Source organism: Arvicanthis niloticus, chromosome 9 (genome assembly GCF_011762505.2).
Source record: "Arvicanthis niloticus isolate mArvNil1 chromosome 9, mArvNil1.pat.X, whole genome shotgun sequence".
Classification (NCBI taxonomy): domain Eukaryota; kingdom Metazoa; phylum Chordata; class Mammalia; order Rodentia; family Muridae; genus Arvicanthis; species Arvicanthis niloticus.
In genome coordinates, this window is record NC_047666.1 from 69,863,920 (window position 1) to 69,877,850 (window position 13,931).

At 34.8% G+C, this 13,931-nt stretch overlaps 1 protein-coding gene across 1 annotated transcript; it reads right to left on the bottom strand.

Moving 5' to 3' along the window:
- Positions 1 to 1,889: 1,889 nt before the first annotated feature.
- LOC117714672 (taste receptor type 2 member 103-like) lies at positions 1,890 to 2,816 on the bottom strand. The gene has a single exon (XM_034511247.1). It carries the CDS (start codon positions 2,814 to 2,816, stop codon positions 1,890 to 1,892), a length of 927 nt encoding a protein of 308 aa, XP_034367138.1.
- Positions 2,817 to 13,931: the final 11,115 nt, after the last annotated feature.

Here is a 13,931-nt window from a genome sequence, read left to right on the forward strand (position 1 = left end):
AGAACAATGCAGAAAGAAATTTACATTTAATTGAGAGGTTTGAGACATATTTCAGGTCTAACAGTGCTAAACACAGGAGATATGACGCATAGCTGTGATCAGATCTCAAACTTCCTTTTACAAATTAATTTAAACTGTTTACCAATTTAAGTACATTTATTCATTTTTTTTACTATGGATTTAACCATACAGTCAATACTAAGACTATATATACACAAATTCATGTGTAGATTACATGTAAACCAATCTAAATTACTTTAAATCTCTATTCCTGTGATAAATTGGTTTATGATCACATAAGGCAGTGGTTCTTAACCTGTGAATAGTGATCTCCGAAAGGATCTCCTAAAACTATTCCACAGCACATAATTCTGATGGTCTTAGAAACTAAGAAACTGCTTCTTTATCTGTATGCCCACATAAGAGTATCCAGAATTCTACTAAAGTGTAGCAGCATTACAAAGGTTGAGAACCACTGATATAAAATAAAACAAAACCAAAAATTCATCACTGAGGTGTTTAATTAAGATACAGCCATAGGAATTATTTGTTATTCTTGAAAATAAAAGTAAAATGGGTCATAAAGATAAAGTATGTAGAAAAACAGAGTAAAAGTCCCAGTGATACTACATTTAAATAATTTTTGTTTTTCAAATTAAATGTAAGTATGAATCTAGAATAACTGAAAATGTTTTTATTTAAAAAAACATTTATTATCAGTATCTTGTTGATATCTTTCATGGTGAAATGTAGAGGAAAAAAAGACAACACTGTGGCATTAGTTTCATCCCCCAGACTACCTAAGGAAGAAGAAGATAATTCAGTAGGTAAAAACATTTGGTATTTGGCACAGATTTTTTTTAAGTTTCTAAATTGTCCTTTAGCTGAAACATTGGATAATTATATCTGTATGCCCAATAAAATATATGCTAAACCTATATTTTATACTCAGTTTCTTGACATTTTTCTATATTATGAATCATTCTTATGTAGAAAAAGAACGATGATTTTGTATTTTCTTGTCTCATTGTTTTATAATGTCTCATATATTGATCATTAATTACTTTCAATTGTTAAAAGTATAATGATTGATACAAAACATATATTGATATCATTCTTATGTGTAAATCATCCTCATGCACTTCTTTCTCTGGCAATATACATAATTTCTCGCCTTTTACAAAGCTAGACTGTGTTTGGATAGTAATTAATCTACATAGAATTGTGTAAATTTCATAAAGTTACATAGGACTGAAAAATATTTACAAAGTATAAATTTACACATATAAACATTCATTATTATTAAATCTTCCCACACTCCTTCAGTCCTGTTTCCCTTTAGGTGTCATTTCCCCATGGACTTGACTCCTTTTCCCTCCATCTCCCTCTTTTATTCCCCACAGTTCTTTTCATCTCCTGTGGCCTTTCTAGACAGCAAGGTTTGAAAAAGAGACATAAGTACAGAACAACTAACCACTGTTTTATTATACACGAACTAGTTACATTGTACTTACAGAGGCCTATTATCCAGGACCTTCCATGGTCCCATTGAAACACCCACTATAGTCAGACTACCAGAACAATTCTGTTCTCATGTCTGGTTAGATGATATCAGCTAGCCTTAAGTCCATTCCTCATAACACAATACCTTCCACATTCCCTACTACAGACCTTAAAAAAAGTTTTGCTTTCTCTGACATACCCTACAGTGCTGCCTGGAGAGTCACAGACAGCAATGTTCTCTCTTTATCTCTTCAATGAATCCTTTGTCTGAAGGCTCATGGCCTATGAGATTCATAGTTTTGATTCCTTCTTAAACTCTAGTTCTTATTAACTGATTTTTTTTTTCTAGAATGTTGGAAGAGTATTCCTGATATGTTCTAAGGGCCTCAATTCTCTGTATGTTTGCACTTACACTTTAGCCACGATATCACAGAAAGAGAGGCCTGCCTCAGCTTACTGTTTCCCAGAATCAGGACACAGGAGTGGCCTGAGGGAAAAGCTATTCCTATATTCTGTAAAATATGAGAAAGAAGATTTGTATGTTGAAGGTTAATATTCAACAACTGTGAAAGAAGTGACAAAACAAAAACAGTGTATAATAACAGGAAGGTGACCACCATTAGCAAGCCTTTTATGTGGGCCACTGTGCTGACATCTCTGGAGCCTGTTGCTTTGTGATGCATGTTCTTCAGATGTCTCCACAGGGAAAAGATAAGCAGAAGAAACATTGTCAGGGACACAGTGAATGGGATGAGTGTAAACATAGTACTGATGAATAAAAAGAACCCATAAGCTTTTAAAATGTTATTTGTACTACAGTTCTGGAATATGTTTACTTGAAGTCTCTCATTGAATATGTTTATGACTATAATGTTTATAAACAAGATTATCAGAGATACCACTAATGTCACTGAAACCACTTTTTTAATTTTCCATTTGAGAACAAGAAAAATGGAGTTTGAGAAATTGGCTATCTTGAGAAAATAAAAGATGCTGAGGCATGTTGCAAACCAGACGCTGAAATGATTAGTCATCATCCAGGAAATAGTAAGGAGTCTTACTATTCTCGTTCCCAATGCAGCTGGGTCCAATAACAATACCAATAACCCTGTAATTAGTGACAATATAAAAGCAGTCCTTGAGATGGCCAGGGCCATGTAGATCTTATTTACTGCAGAGATATTTCCTCTTTTATCCCAGTCTATGATGTTCACCAGAGCTATGAATAGATTTCCTAAAATCCCTATGATAAGCTCCAGACTTACAATAATTAAAGAAGTTACCTCTAGAATAGCCTTCACTGTCACCACCATAATGATCTAACTTCTTCTGAACTACCAAAGATGTGGTAATACAATCTTCTAAAATGATTAACAGAATCACTTTCGGAACTCTCATAGACAATATCAACCAAAAGCTGAATTTCACTAATGAAATGGTTTATGTTCCCCAAATACACACAAAGCCTTTGTTGTCAAAGACAGCCCAGATGAACTTCACCCAGATGCTCCATGCCCTGTGTACAGCAGCCTAAAGCCCTCTATAGTTGCTGCAGAAAGAAAAATTAAATTTTCACATGGAGATATTAAAATAAATTTATACTTATTTTGTTATTTTGTTTGTTTTCTTCAATCTATGTATTTTAATCTGGATACTTTCTACTGGATTACTAATATTATAGAATTATATTTCACAGAGAAGAATCAAACATCTGGACTCACATGTAAAATAATAAGTTCATCAAATACAACAAAATGTTGTGTATACAAAGTGTTATCTATGTTTTCCAAAGTTCTTTCTATATATTGTCAGCTACATATTAAATAATAGAAATCATTATTTTTCAAATACTTAGTAATGAAGATCCTAATGTTTTCATGTTTTATAAGGTCATGATTCACACATATGCATATAATATAAATATATACCAATAAACACATAAATGTGTTTATTTCTGTTCAACTATTCATTCTCAGTTCAAACAATTAAGTTTAACCTTTCCTGTGCATCTGTCTCATGCTAGATGCTGGGATAGCTGGTGGAATATTATGTAAAAATACTTACAATTATTGTTGAGGCAGTGGTAATATAAACAGTTGTAAATTTGTGACTTTTATATCTATGAGAAAAAGAAACATAAGCATTTTCTCACGGTGGTATAAAATAGACAAAGCATAAAAGACTAGCCTCCATTGGAAGGATCTTCAGGAGTCTCCCTTTGTTAGTGCGTGATTCCCCTACCATCATCAAGGAAGTTCAGACATTATCTATTTCATCTACTTTGAATCAAGAACTATGCCACTAACCTCACTGTATATATTAAGGTAGATGAAGAACGACACACTGCTTAGAAAACATGGAGAATAGGGTGAGCCACCATACCCTTCTTCAAGATCTAAAGGATGTTTCAAAATACGACAAAAGAATCAGAGCTAAAAAGAAAATATTTAGCAGCATTTTAGTAAACACAGTGGGATTGTGCATATGGCTAATCCAGACTGCCACTGAAAAGAGTGACATAGGAAATGAAGTCCAAATCTAGTCTGGGCTGCACAGTAAGGTACTGTCTAAACACAATAACATCATCATCATCAACAGCAACAACAACAATAACAACTTATGCTGATCACAAAAGAAGATGAGCTTCTCTAGCCTTACCATAATCTTAGTCTCAAAAGGATAAATAGATAGATGGTAGATAGATAGATAGATAGATAGATAGATAGATAGATAGATAGATAAAAACCACACAGCACATGCTAAGGTTATAAATTAGACCAGTTACTGAAAGAAATTAAGGAAAATTGCTAAGCATGAAACATAATAAAAACATAATCTTACCATCAGTATAAAGCAAAGAAGGTCCTATTGGTAGGACTCCTTCCATATAACAAAAATGAGGAAGAGGACAATGCAAAAACCCTGGCAGTAGGCCTGTGTGGAGTAGGTTCTGCTACTGGAACTTCGGGTCTTCTAAAAAGTAACAGGATTTGTGACTATTGTGAGAGAGGGACACAAACTGCAGGTGTTTCCCTAAGCCCACCCTTATCCCTGTATCTTCCATGATACATAGGAAACACTCGAGACTCTTTCTGAACTGTAGATCCTAGGAAAGATGCTCTCTTCCAGACAGGGTGAGAGGTGCAGAATTCCCACATATTTTATCTAACAGAATCTAACTAAATAATGATGATCATGCCTCTATGAATGTCTTTGCAATGTGGCATATACATATAAATTAATGCTATTATGCTGATTTTTGTTTTACTTACTGATATACTATATGCTGCCTCTACCAAACACAAGCAATTTAAAAGAATTTAACAAAAAAATTCTAAAACTGCATCTCTGTGTTTATTGTCATTATGTTTATAATAATAACTCATTAACTGTATATTTTCAATGTTTATATTGTGAAAAATAAAGCTACATTATGTTCTAGATTACAACCACTACAATTTATTTTAAAAGATTAAGTAAGTAAATTAGGAGACTTCATTCTTTCTACTTTTTATTCTTATTTTAAATTTTTTGTATTATTTTTGATGTCACAATGTAATTATGTCATCCCTTTTCCATTTCTTCAGTTCAAATCCTCCTATATACCCATTCCTGCTCTCTTTCAAATTCATGACCTCATTTTTATTAATTATTATAATATGCATGAATATATACTTATGAATATATATCACATGTATATATACATACATTAGCTATTTGATAGCTAGTGATAGATAAATATAGATAGAAAAATAAATAGAACAATGATAAATGGACATATTGATCAAAGGGTACATAGATAGATAGACAGATGATACATAAATAGATGATAGATAGATAGATAGATAGATAGATAGATAGATAAACAATATTACATAGATAGTTGAAAGACTAATAAATTTGGACGCCTGCCTTGTTCATCTATTGAACTGATACAGAAATATGTTCTCAGAAAGAAGATGCTACATAGTCTTCAGCAAGGTCAGCATAACTTTCTACAATTTGTAAAATTGACATTGTGTTCTCCCTGATATGAACTTTTTAGGGAAAAGAAGAAACATCAAGAAATTGAGTGTTGTCCTCAGTGGACAAAGGTGTGTACCAGGAGGAGACAGTGTCCTAGAGATAATGTAGCTTTAACTTTTGACAATATAGAGAATGAAAATATACAGTTAATGGGTTATTATTATAAACATAATGATATAAACACAGAGATGCAGTTTTAGATTTTTTTTTTTTTGCTAAATCTTTTTAAATTGCTTGTACTTGTATTTGTCTCCTCTCCTTTCTGTGAGTTCCTCAGAATGAATACAGAACATAAGCAACAGAGACTCACTGATGAGTTTGCCAAGATCAGATTAGCCAAGTGGAGAGAGTAAGCAGTAAATGGAGTCATATCCATATACTTGGAACATGTAGTCAAAGATACTTTAAAGTCTTAAAAGGGAAGAAATAATGAGATGAGCAGTTGCTATGATGAGTTCAAGAAAATTGTCATCCATAGACTGGTAAAAATCAGTCTATTAAAAAAGGACAATAGAGGTGGAAAAATTAATCCTTGATATTACTCTGAAAAGAAATCCAAAAGCCCAACAAACTCCAGAGTTAAGACTGAGCCAAGGAAAAGAACTAGATGTGAAAGTTAGAGTATGTCTCATTCTTGATAAAAATTAATTTAATTAAGAATATGGTAAATATGATAAATCAAGAATCATGAAGTATTTGCTCATTGTTCCTAAAGAGCTAAAGACATTACCAGAAAGCAATTTCCTAAAGAGAGGATCAACACCTTCTGATACTATTAGGAATGTGTCCAGCATCACGTGGCTACTGAGCTGATGACTATCGATTAGGGGACATTCAATATCAAAATATTAAAACAGTTTATCCCATTTCTAAGTAAAACAATACTACACTGTATTGGTTTGGATTTGGGTTTTTAGTTTTGTTTTTGTTTTGGTAAGGGTTATGTTCTATTCATAGGCTTTCATATGTGTGTGTGTGTGTGTGTGTGTGTGTGTGTGTGTGTGTGTGTGTGAGTGTGTATGCTGAATCTATTATAAAGAAGATTAAACCCAGAGTCTCACATATGCTAAGTTCATGCTCTATCTGACCAATTTCTCTATGTACTATTCTTGTCTTAATATTTTGTAAAATATTATGCTAATTCAATATGTTAATATCACTGGTGATTACTAAGTAGAAAGTTTCCAAAATAGCAGAAAAGAATGCAAAACAAAATAAAACTCAAATCAATAAAATTAGAGAAAGTGGGGAGAAGTTTATAACAGTTTTCAGGAGAATCCATATGGTCATTATGGAACACTTTAGAAGTTTACATTCCACAAATTAGAAGATATTAGAGGAATGGATCAAATCACAAAAGTATATAACTAACCAAAAGAAATCAATGTATTAAAAACTATTTAACTACATTTATGACAAAAATAAGTCTAAAGATTAAATTATAACAACTCTTTTACAAGTAGTGCCTTTATCAGATCAAATCACTGGTATAGCTGCCCCCTGAGAGGCTCTGCCAGATCCTGATAAATACAGATGTGGATGCTCCCAGCCAACCATCAGACTGAGCATGGAGATCCCAGTGGAGAAGTTAGGGGAAGGACTGAAGGAAATAAAGGGTTTACTCCATAGGAAGAACAACAATATCAACCAATCAAACCCCGCCCCCAAGAGCTCCCAGGGACTAAACCATCAACCAAAGAGTACACATGGAGGGACCCATGGCTCTAGCTATATATGTAGCAGAGGATGGCCTAATCAGGCACCAATGTTAGAGGAAGCCTTTGGTCCTGTGGAGGCTCAATGCCCCAACGTAGGGGAATGCTAGGACAGTAAAGTAGGAGAGGGCAGGTAGGAGGGGAAGAACCCTCATAAAAGCAGGGGTGGGGGGTTTGTTGAGGGGAATCCAAGAAGCATAACTTTTGAAATGTAAATAAATAAAATAGCCAATTTTTTAAAACTCTAATACAAAAACTGATAAATACGACTTTTGTAGTTAGACATGCAATCTAATAACAACACAATACTGAAGACCCAATTATACCCCATCCTTCTTCAGACCCATTATAGACATGAGTAATGTCCAAGCCTTTTAATGAATATATTGTCTATTATTCTTCATTATCTTTATAATAGTAATGCAATAAGTTAATTTTACCAGAGCTTGTTACCATTCAATATTAAAGTGTATAACATTATAGTGTGCACATTTTCATAAAAGAGCCTCTGTTAATTTGTATTAAAATTTAAAAGAGAATGCATGAGATTATAAAATCTACCTCAAACATTCATCTTGGTTATTTGGAGTAGGACCAATTGTTGTTAACATCCAAATGAATTGGATTTGACATATAAATTCACAGAATTTAAATTAGACTAAACAGCAGTATTTTGTTAAGATAAGCTAGCGCTGACATAAAATATGAAATGCAATCCTAAAACCCGAGAAAAAATATACATTATGGAGATGAAGTATACTTAACTTTATGATCCCAAAACACTTACCATATTCTATATGATGGATTGCTTGTGTCTGAAAATATATATTATTTTTATACTTATTGTTGGTTCAAATGCACAATGCTACCATTCACAAACCTTTATACACATTTACTGTAGGGCAGCGGACTGTGACAAGAAACTTGTTAAGGTTGAGTGAGTTGGAATCCCTGCCCAGAACCTCTGAGAGGATGGTAGGAGCTTCATCTGCTTCCAACTAGGCTCCTGTCATGTGACCAAAATTCCCCATGGAGAGGATCATGACTATCAGTCACATAGGGCCAGTGTCCCCAAACCCCTCCACATGCAGATGAGGCATCCTAACATCTCAGATCAAGCCAATAGAAAGCAACTGCTGTCTGACCACAAATCACCCCAAAAATGTAAATAAAATCCAGTCAGAAGGAATAAAGATGTGTGTGAATAACTTCATCTCCTGAGAGCATCTGTTGTCTAAGGGCTGTAACCCTTCCTGGGAAACAGAGTGCTCTCCCAAAGCTTTTGCACCTGTAAGCTCCTCTGCCCAAGAGCAATCACACTTCCCTCTCCCTGCTCATGCCCTCTGTCCTTAGCTTGAAAACTAACTTTATTCCACTCCCAGTCCATCCTCCGACTGTACCACATTCTACACCTCTTTCCCCCATCTCCATGAGGATATCCTCATCCCACCACACTTCACCAGACATCCCTACTCCCTGGAGCTCCAAAGATCAGGTTCATCTTCTTTGTGTCCAGACCCAGAAGTTCTCTGCTGTATGTGTTGTGGGCTTCATATCAGCTGGAGTATGCTGTCTGGTTGGTGGTCGAGTGTCTAACAGATCCCAGGGGTCCAGGCTAGTTGAGACTGCTAGACTTCCTTTAGAGCTGCCCACCTCCTCAGCATCTTCCAGCTTTTTCCTAATTCAACCACTGGGATCACCAGTTTCTGTCCACTGGTTGGATGTAATTATGTGCATCTGACTCTATCGGCTGCTTGTTGGGCCTTGAGCCTTTCAGAAGGCAATCATTATCGTCTCCTGTTTGCAAGCACACCATAGCATTAGTAATAGTGTCAGTCTTTGAGGCCTCCCCCCTAAGCTGGATCCCAATTTGGGACTGTCACAGGATCTCCCTTTCTTCAGGTTCATCTCCATTTTTGTCCCTGCAGTTCTTTGAAGCTGGAACAATTTTGGGTCAGAGTTTTTAAATGTGAGATGGCAACTCCATTCCTTCACTTGATTCCATGTCTTTCTACTGGAGGTGGACTCTACAAGTTCCCTCTGCTCACTGCAGGGCATTTCACCTAAGGCCCCTCTTCCTTTCCCACCCAAATTCCTCCCTCCCCTCTGGATCCTGTGATTGCTTTCTTCTCCCTCCCAAGTGGAATTTAGGCATCTTCACTTGGGCACTTTGGCTTGTTAGTCTTCTTGAGTTCTGTGGCTTGTATCCTGGGTATTCTGTACTCTTTTGTTGTTTAATAGCCACTTATTAGCGATTATATTCCATGTATGTGCTTTTGGGTCTGAATTACCTCACTCAGGATGATACTTTCTAGGTCCCTCCATTTGCTTGCAAAACTCAGGATGTCCTCATTCTTAATAGCAGAGTAGTGTTCCACTGAGTAAATGAACCACATTTTTTGTTTCCATTCTTCTGTTGTGGGACATCTGGGTAGTTTCCAGCTTCCGGCTATCACATATAAGGCTTCTATGAACATAGTGGAACATATGCCCCTGTGGTATAGTGAGGCATCTTTTGTATATATACCCAAGAGTAATATAGCTGTGTCTTCACATAGATGTACTTCCAATATTCTGAGGAACCTCCAGATTGATTTCCAGAGTGGTTGTACCAGTTTGCATTCCTAGCAGCAATGGAGGAGTGTTGTTCTTTCTCCATATCCTCACCAACATGTGCTGTCATATGAGTATTTGATCTTAGCTATTCTGACTGGTATAAGGTGGAATCTTAGGGTCATTTTGGTTTGCATTTCCCTGATGACTAAGGACTTTGAACATTTCTTTAAGTGCTTCTCAGTCATTCAAGAGTCCTCTGTTGTGAATTCTCTGTTTAGTTTTATACACTATTTTTTGATTGGGTTGTTTGGTTTCCTGGTGTTTAGCTTCGTGAGATCTTTATATATTTTGGATATTAGTCCTCTATCAGATGTGGGATTAGTGAAGATTTTTTCCTAATCTGTAGGTTGCTGATTTGTCTTATTGACTGTGTTGAGTTTCATGAGGCCCCATTTATCAATTCTTGATCTTAGAGCATCTGCCACTGGAGTTTATAAAATTTCCCCTGTGCCAATGAGTTTGTACCTCTTCCCCACTTTCTCTTCTATTAGATCCAGTGTATCTGGTTTTATTTTGATGTTCTTGATCTACCTGGACTCGAGCTTTGTGCAAAATGACAAATATGGATCTATTTTCATTTTTCTACATACAGACTGCCAGTTAGACCAGCACCATTTATTGAAGATGCTTTCTTTTTCCATTGTATATATTTAGTTTCTTTGTCAAAGATCAAGTGTCTGTAAGAGTGTGGTTTTATTTCTATTCCTTTAATCAATGTTTCTGTCTATGTACCAATACAATGCAGTTTTTATCACTATTGCTCTGTAGTATAGCTTGAGGTCAGAGATATTGATTTCTCCAGAAGTTCTTTTATTGTTAAGAATTGGTTTAGCTATTCTGGGTCATTTGATTTCCAGATGAATTTGAGAATTGCTCTTTCCATGTCTTTGAAGAATTGTATTGGGATTTTGATGGGGATTTCATTGAATCTGTAGATTTTCTAGGATGACTATATTTACTATGATAATTCTGCCAATCCATGAGCATGGGAGACCTCTCCATTTTTCTGAGATCTTCTTCAATTTCTTTCTTGACAGACTTGAAGTTATTGTTATACAGATTTTTCACTTGTTTGTTTAGACTTATCCCAAGATATTTTATATTATTTTGTAACTATTGTGAAGGGTATTGTTTCTGTGTTTTCTTTTTTCATTGAATATTTTATGTATTTGCATTTCAAATGTTATCCCCTTTTCCAGTTTCCATTTATCAGTTGTATAACAGAAAACTGCTGATTTATTTGTGTTAATTTTATATCCAGTCACTTTGCTGAACTTTTTATCAGCTGGAGAAGTTCTCAGATGCTCCAATCTTACTTATTCTTTTATATTTGTGGAATTCAGTGTTTTGCCTGCATAGACACCTGTGCATTACATTCTAACAATATGAATATAGATCAGAAAAAGGCTTCAGATGTCCTGGAACTGGAGTTAGAGATGGTTGTAAGCCATGATCTGGGTGCTAGGAATTAATATGAGTCCTCTTGAAAAGAAGCCAGGGCTCTAGAGTTTATATCTGGGCAGTATGAAGGAAGCATGCCATGTTGTGATGATCCTGATATTGGCCTATGAGCGCTCTTGAAACTTTGCATTTCCAGTGAAAGTCTTGCCAGACACTGAAAAAACAAATAATAGATGTCTCAGCTTCTTTTCTAAATTAGAACAATAAACAGCTTAAAAGGGAAAGTATCAATATCTTGATAACAATAGTAGACCATTTCGTTTGGTAAAAATTGCATTTCTGACCTGAGATGATTTCACAATTGACCATCTGACAAACAGCAAGAGGAGAGAGATTACAATTTGCAAGGATGTCTATGAACCATGGGGCTGAGAGCAGAAGACATTTGCTAGGGTGTCTCATCTTATTGAGCTGTTTGCATTTGGAAGAAGTTAACAGTGAGAAGCAGATCAGGATTCAATGAAGTTATATTTGACAGGTTTATAACGCCCTTCATTTAGCTCTTCCATGTCATATATCTCCCATATTCACTCACCTTTATTGGTTTATACATGTTTACCCTAAAAATATTAGGAAGCATCAAAGTCAGAATTGGAAGATGGACCAATGGCCAAACGCTTGCTCTTTAAGAATAAGGGATTTAGTTTGCATCTTCCATTCCTATGCTAATGGCAACTAAAATAGTACATCAGTACATCTCTTCTTTTGCAGAGACAGTCAATTCCTGAGGTTTACTGCCTCCATCTTAGGAAGCCCATGAGTTTGAATTTCAGGGAAGAAACCCTACCAAAAGTAGTGGAAAGATCCATATAAAAAGACACCCAATGTCTGCAACTGGTGCAAGCATAGGCATGTACCTGAACATATGTACCACATACAACAATAACAAAAAGATGAAAAAAAATACAAATTCCCATACTTATCAACAGGGAAGACATATTGTCCCTTTAGGTGAAAAAGCATGAGAATAAAGAATTTGACTATCATAAATCAATAAGATTAGTATCATACCAGGTTTTGTAAAATTATTTTCTGCATTGGCAGTAAGAACATTCCTTTTTAATCATCATTATATTAATCTTCATGAAATATGGTTAAATACCAGCATACTAACTTTCTCAAAAGCAAGGCAAATCAGGAGACAGCCAAAGCAATAAGAATTCATGGGAGCAGGAACTGTCTCACTCTTTTGCCTGCTTCTGAGGCACTTTTCTTCCCATTGGGTTGCCTTGTCCAGCCTTGATGTGATGTTATGTGACTGATCTTATTGTAAGTTGTTATGCTACATTGGGTTGATGTTCCTGGGAGAGCTGTTCTTTTCTGAGAGAAGCTAGAGTTAGTATGAATCTGGTGGAAACAGGAGGTTGGGGGAGGATATTGGAGTAAGTGGGGAGGGGAAATAGGGTAACAACGTGATATATGAGCAGAGATTTAAAAAATCATCATCATGTGGTATACAATTTCTGAAAAGGTAAGGCCAGATAGATTACAGATTACACGGAAACAGTTTAGGAAAAATTTCCTAAACTGAAGTCTGCAATTTAGATGGAAAATAGAAGGATTGATTATAACACGAGTCAAGATGAAATACAAGGCAAATATAACTTGGTGAGATTTATAATCTAGCAAAAAATGTTATCAGTAGATGGTTACTATATGGACAGTGAGGTTCTTGATTATTTTGTATTATGTCGGCAATGTTATGGAAGAAAGCAACATTAACTAAGACAATATGAACTAAACATTAACTCAATACCAGTGTTACTTATATACTGTAAATAATGCCAACACATAATCTTACTACAAGCTGCAACCTTCAGTTGCTGATATTGAATTTAAAGCTAAATTCTCATTTGCTCAAATACAAATAAGGGTTTCTTCTTTTTCCCTGTTTTGCACAACTTGTCTTATCAAGACTCAGTCTAATTTGAATTAATTTTAATTAAATTTGCATGTGAGCTAGTAAAATTTAAAACATAATGACATCCCAATAGAAAAATCAAAACATTCAAAACTGTAACCACTTCTGTTTTCAATATATTTTGAGTTCTGACATACCATAATAAAATATTTTTCTCTTAAATTATAGTGACTGTAATATATGTAAACTATTTTCAATACCTTAGATAAGCAGAATTAAAACCTGTCAAAATCCTTAGGACAAATTACACGATTCCTTTTTTGTCAAACAAATTAACAATTGTTGTATCTAGCACTTCCGAGTTATTTGTGCTTTCTCCAAATATAGAATATAAACACATAAATTATGTAAAATAAAAACTTTATTTTTTCATATCAAATAAAATTAACCAAGGATGACAAAAGTTTTTCAAGTTATAGATATTTCTAAGACTCGGTAAAAAAAATAACTTTCAAATTTCAGATGTTTTCCAAATATTAATGAGAGTTATTATTACATGTAATAATTAAAAAACATTTATGAAAAATTAAATAAGTAAATAATTATATACTGTTATTCAACTCAAAATAAAAGATATTGGATATTGTATTTACAATTTAGATTTTGTTCCCTTACTCCATTTACCCATCTACCCAGGAAACCCCATCCGATCCCCCTTCCTTCTGCTTCTATGAGGATGTGTCCCCACC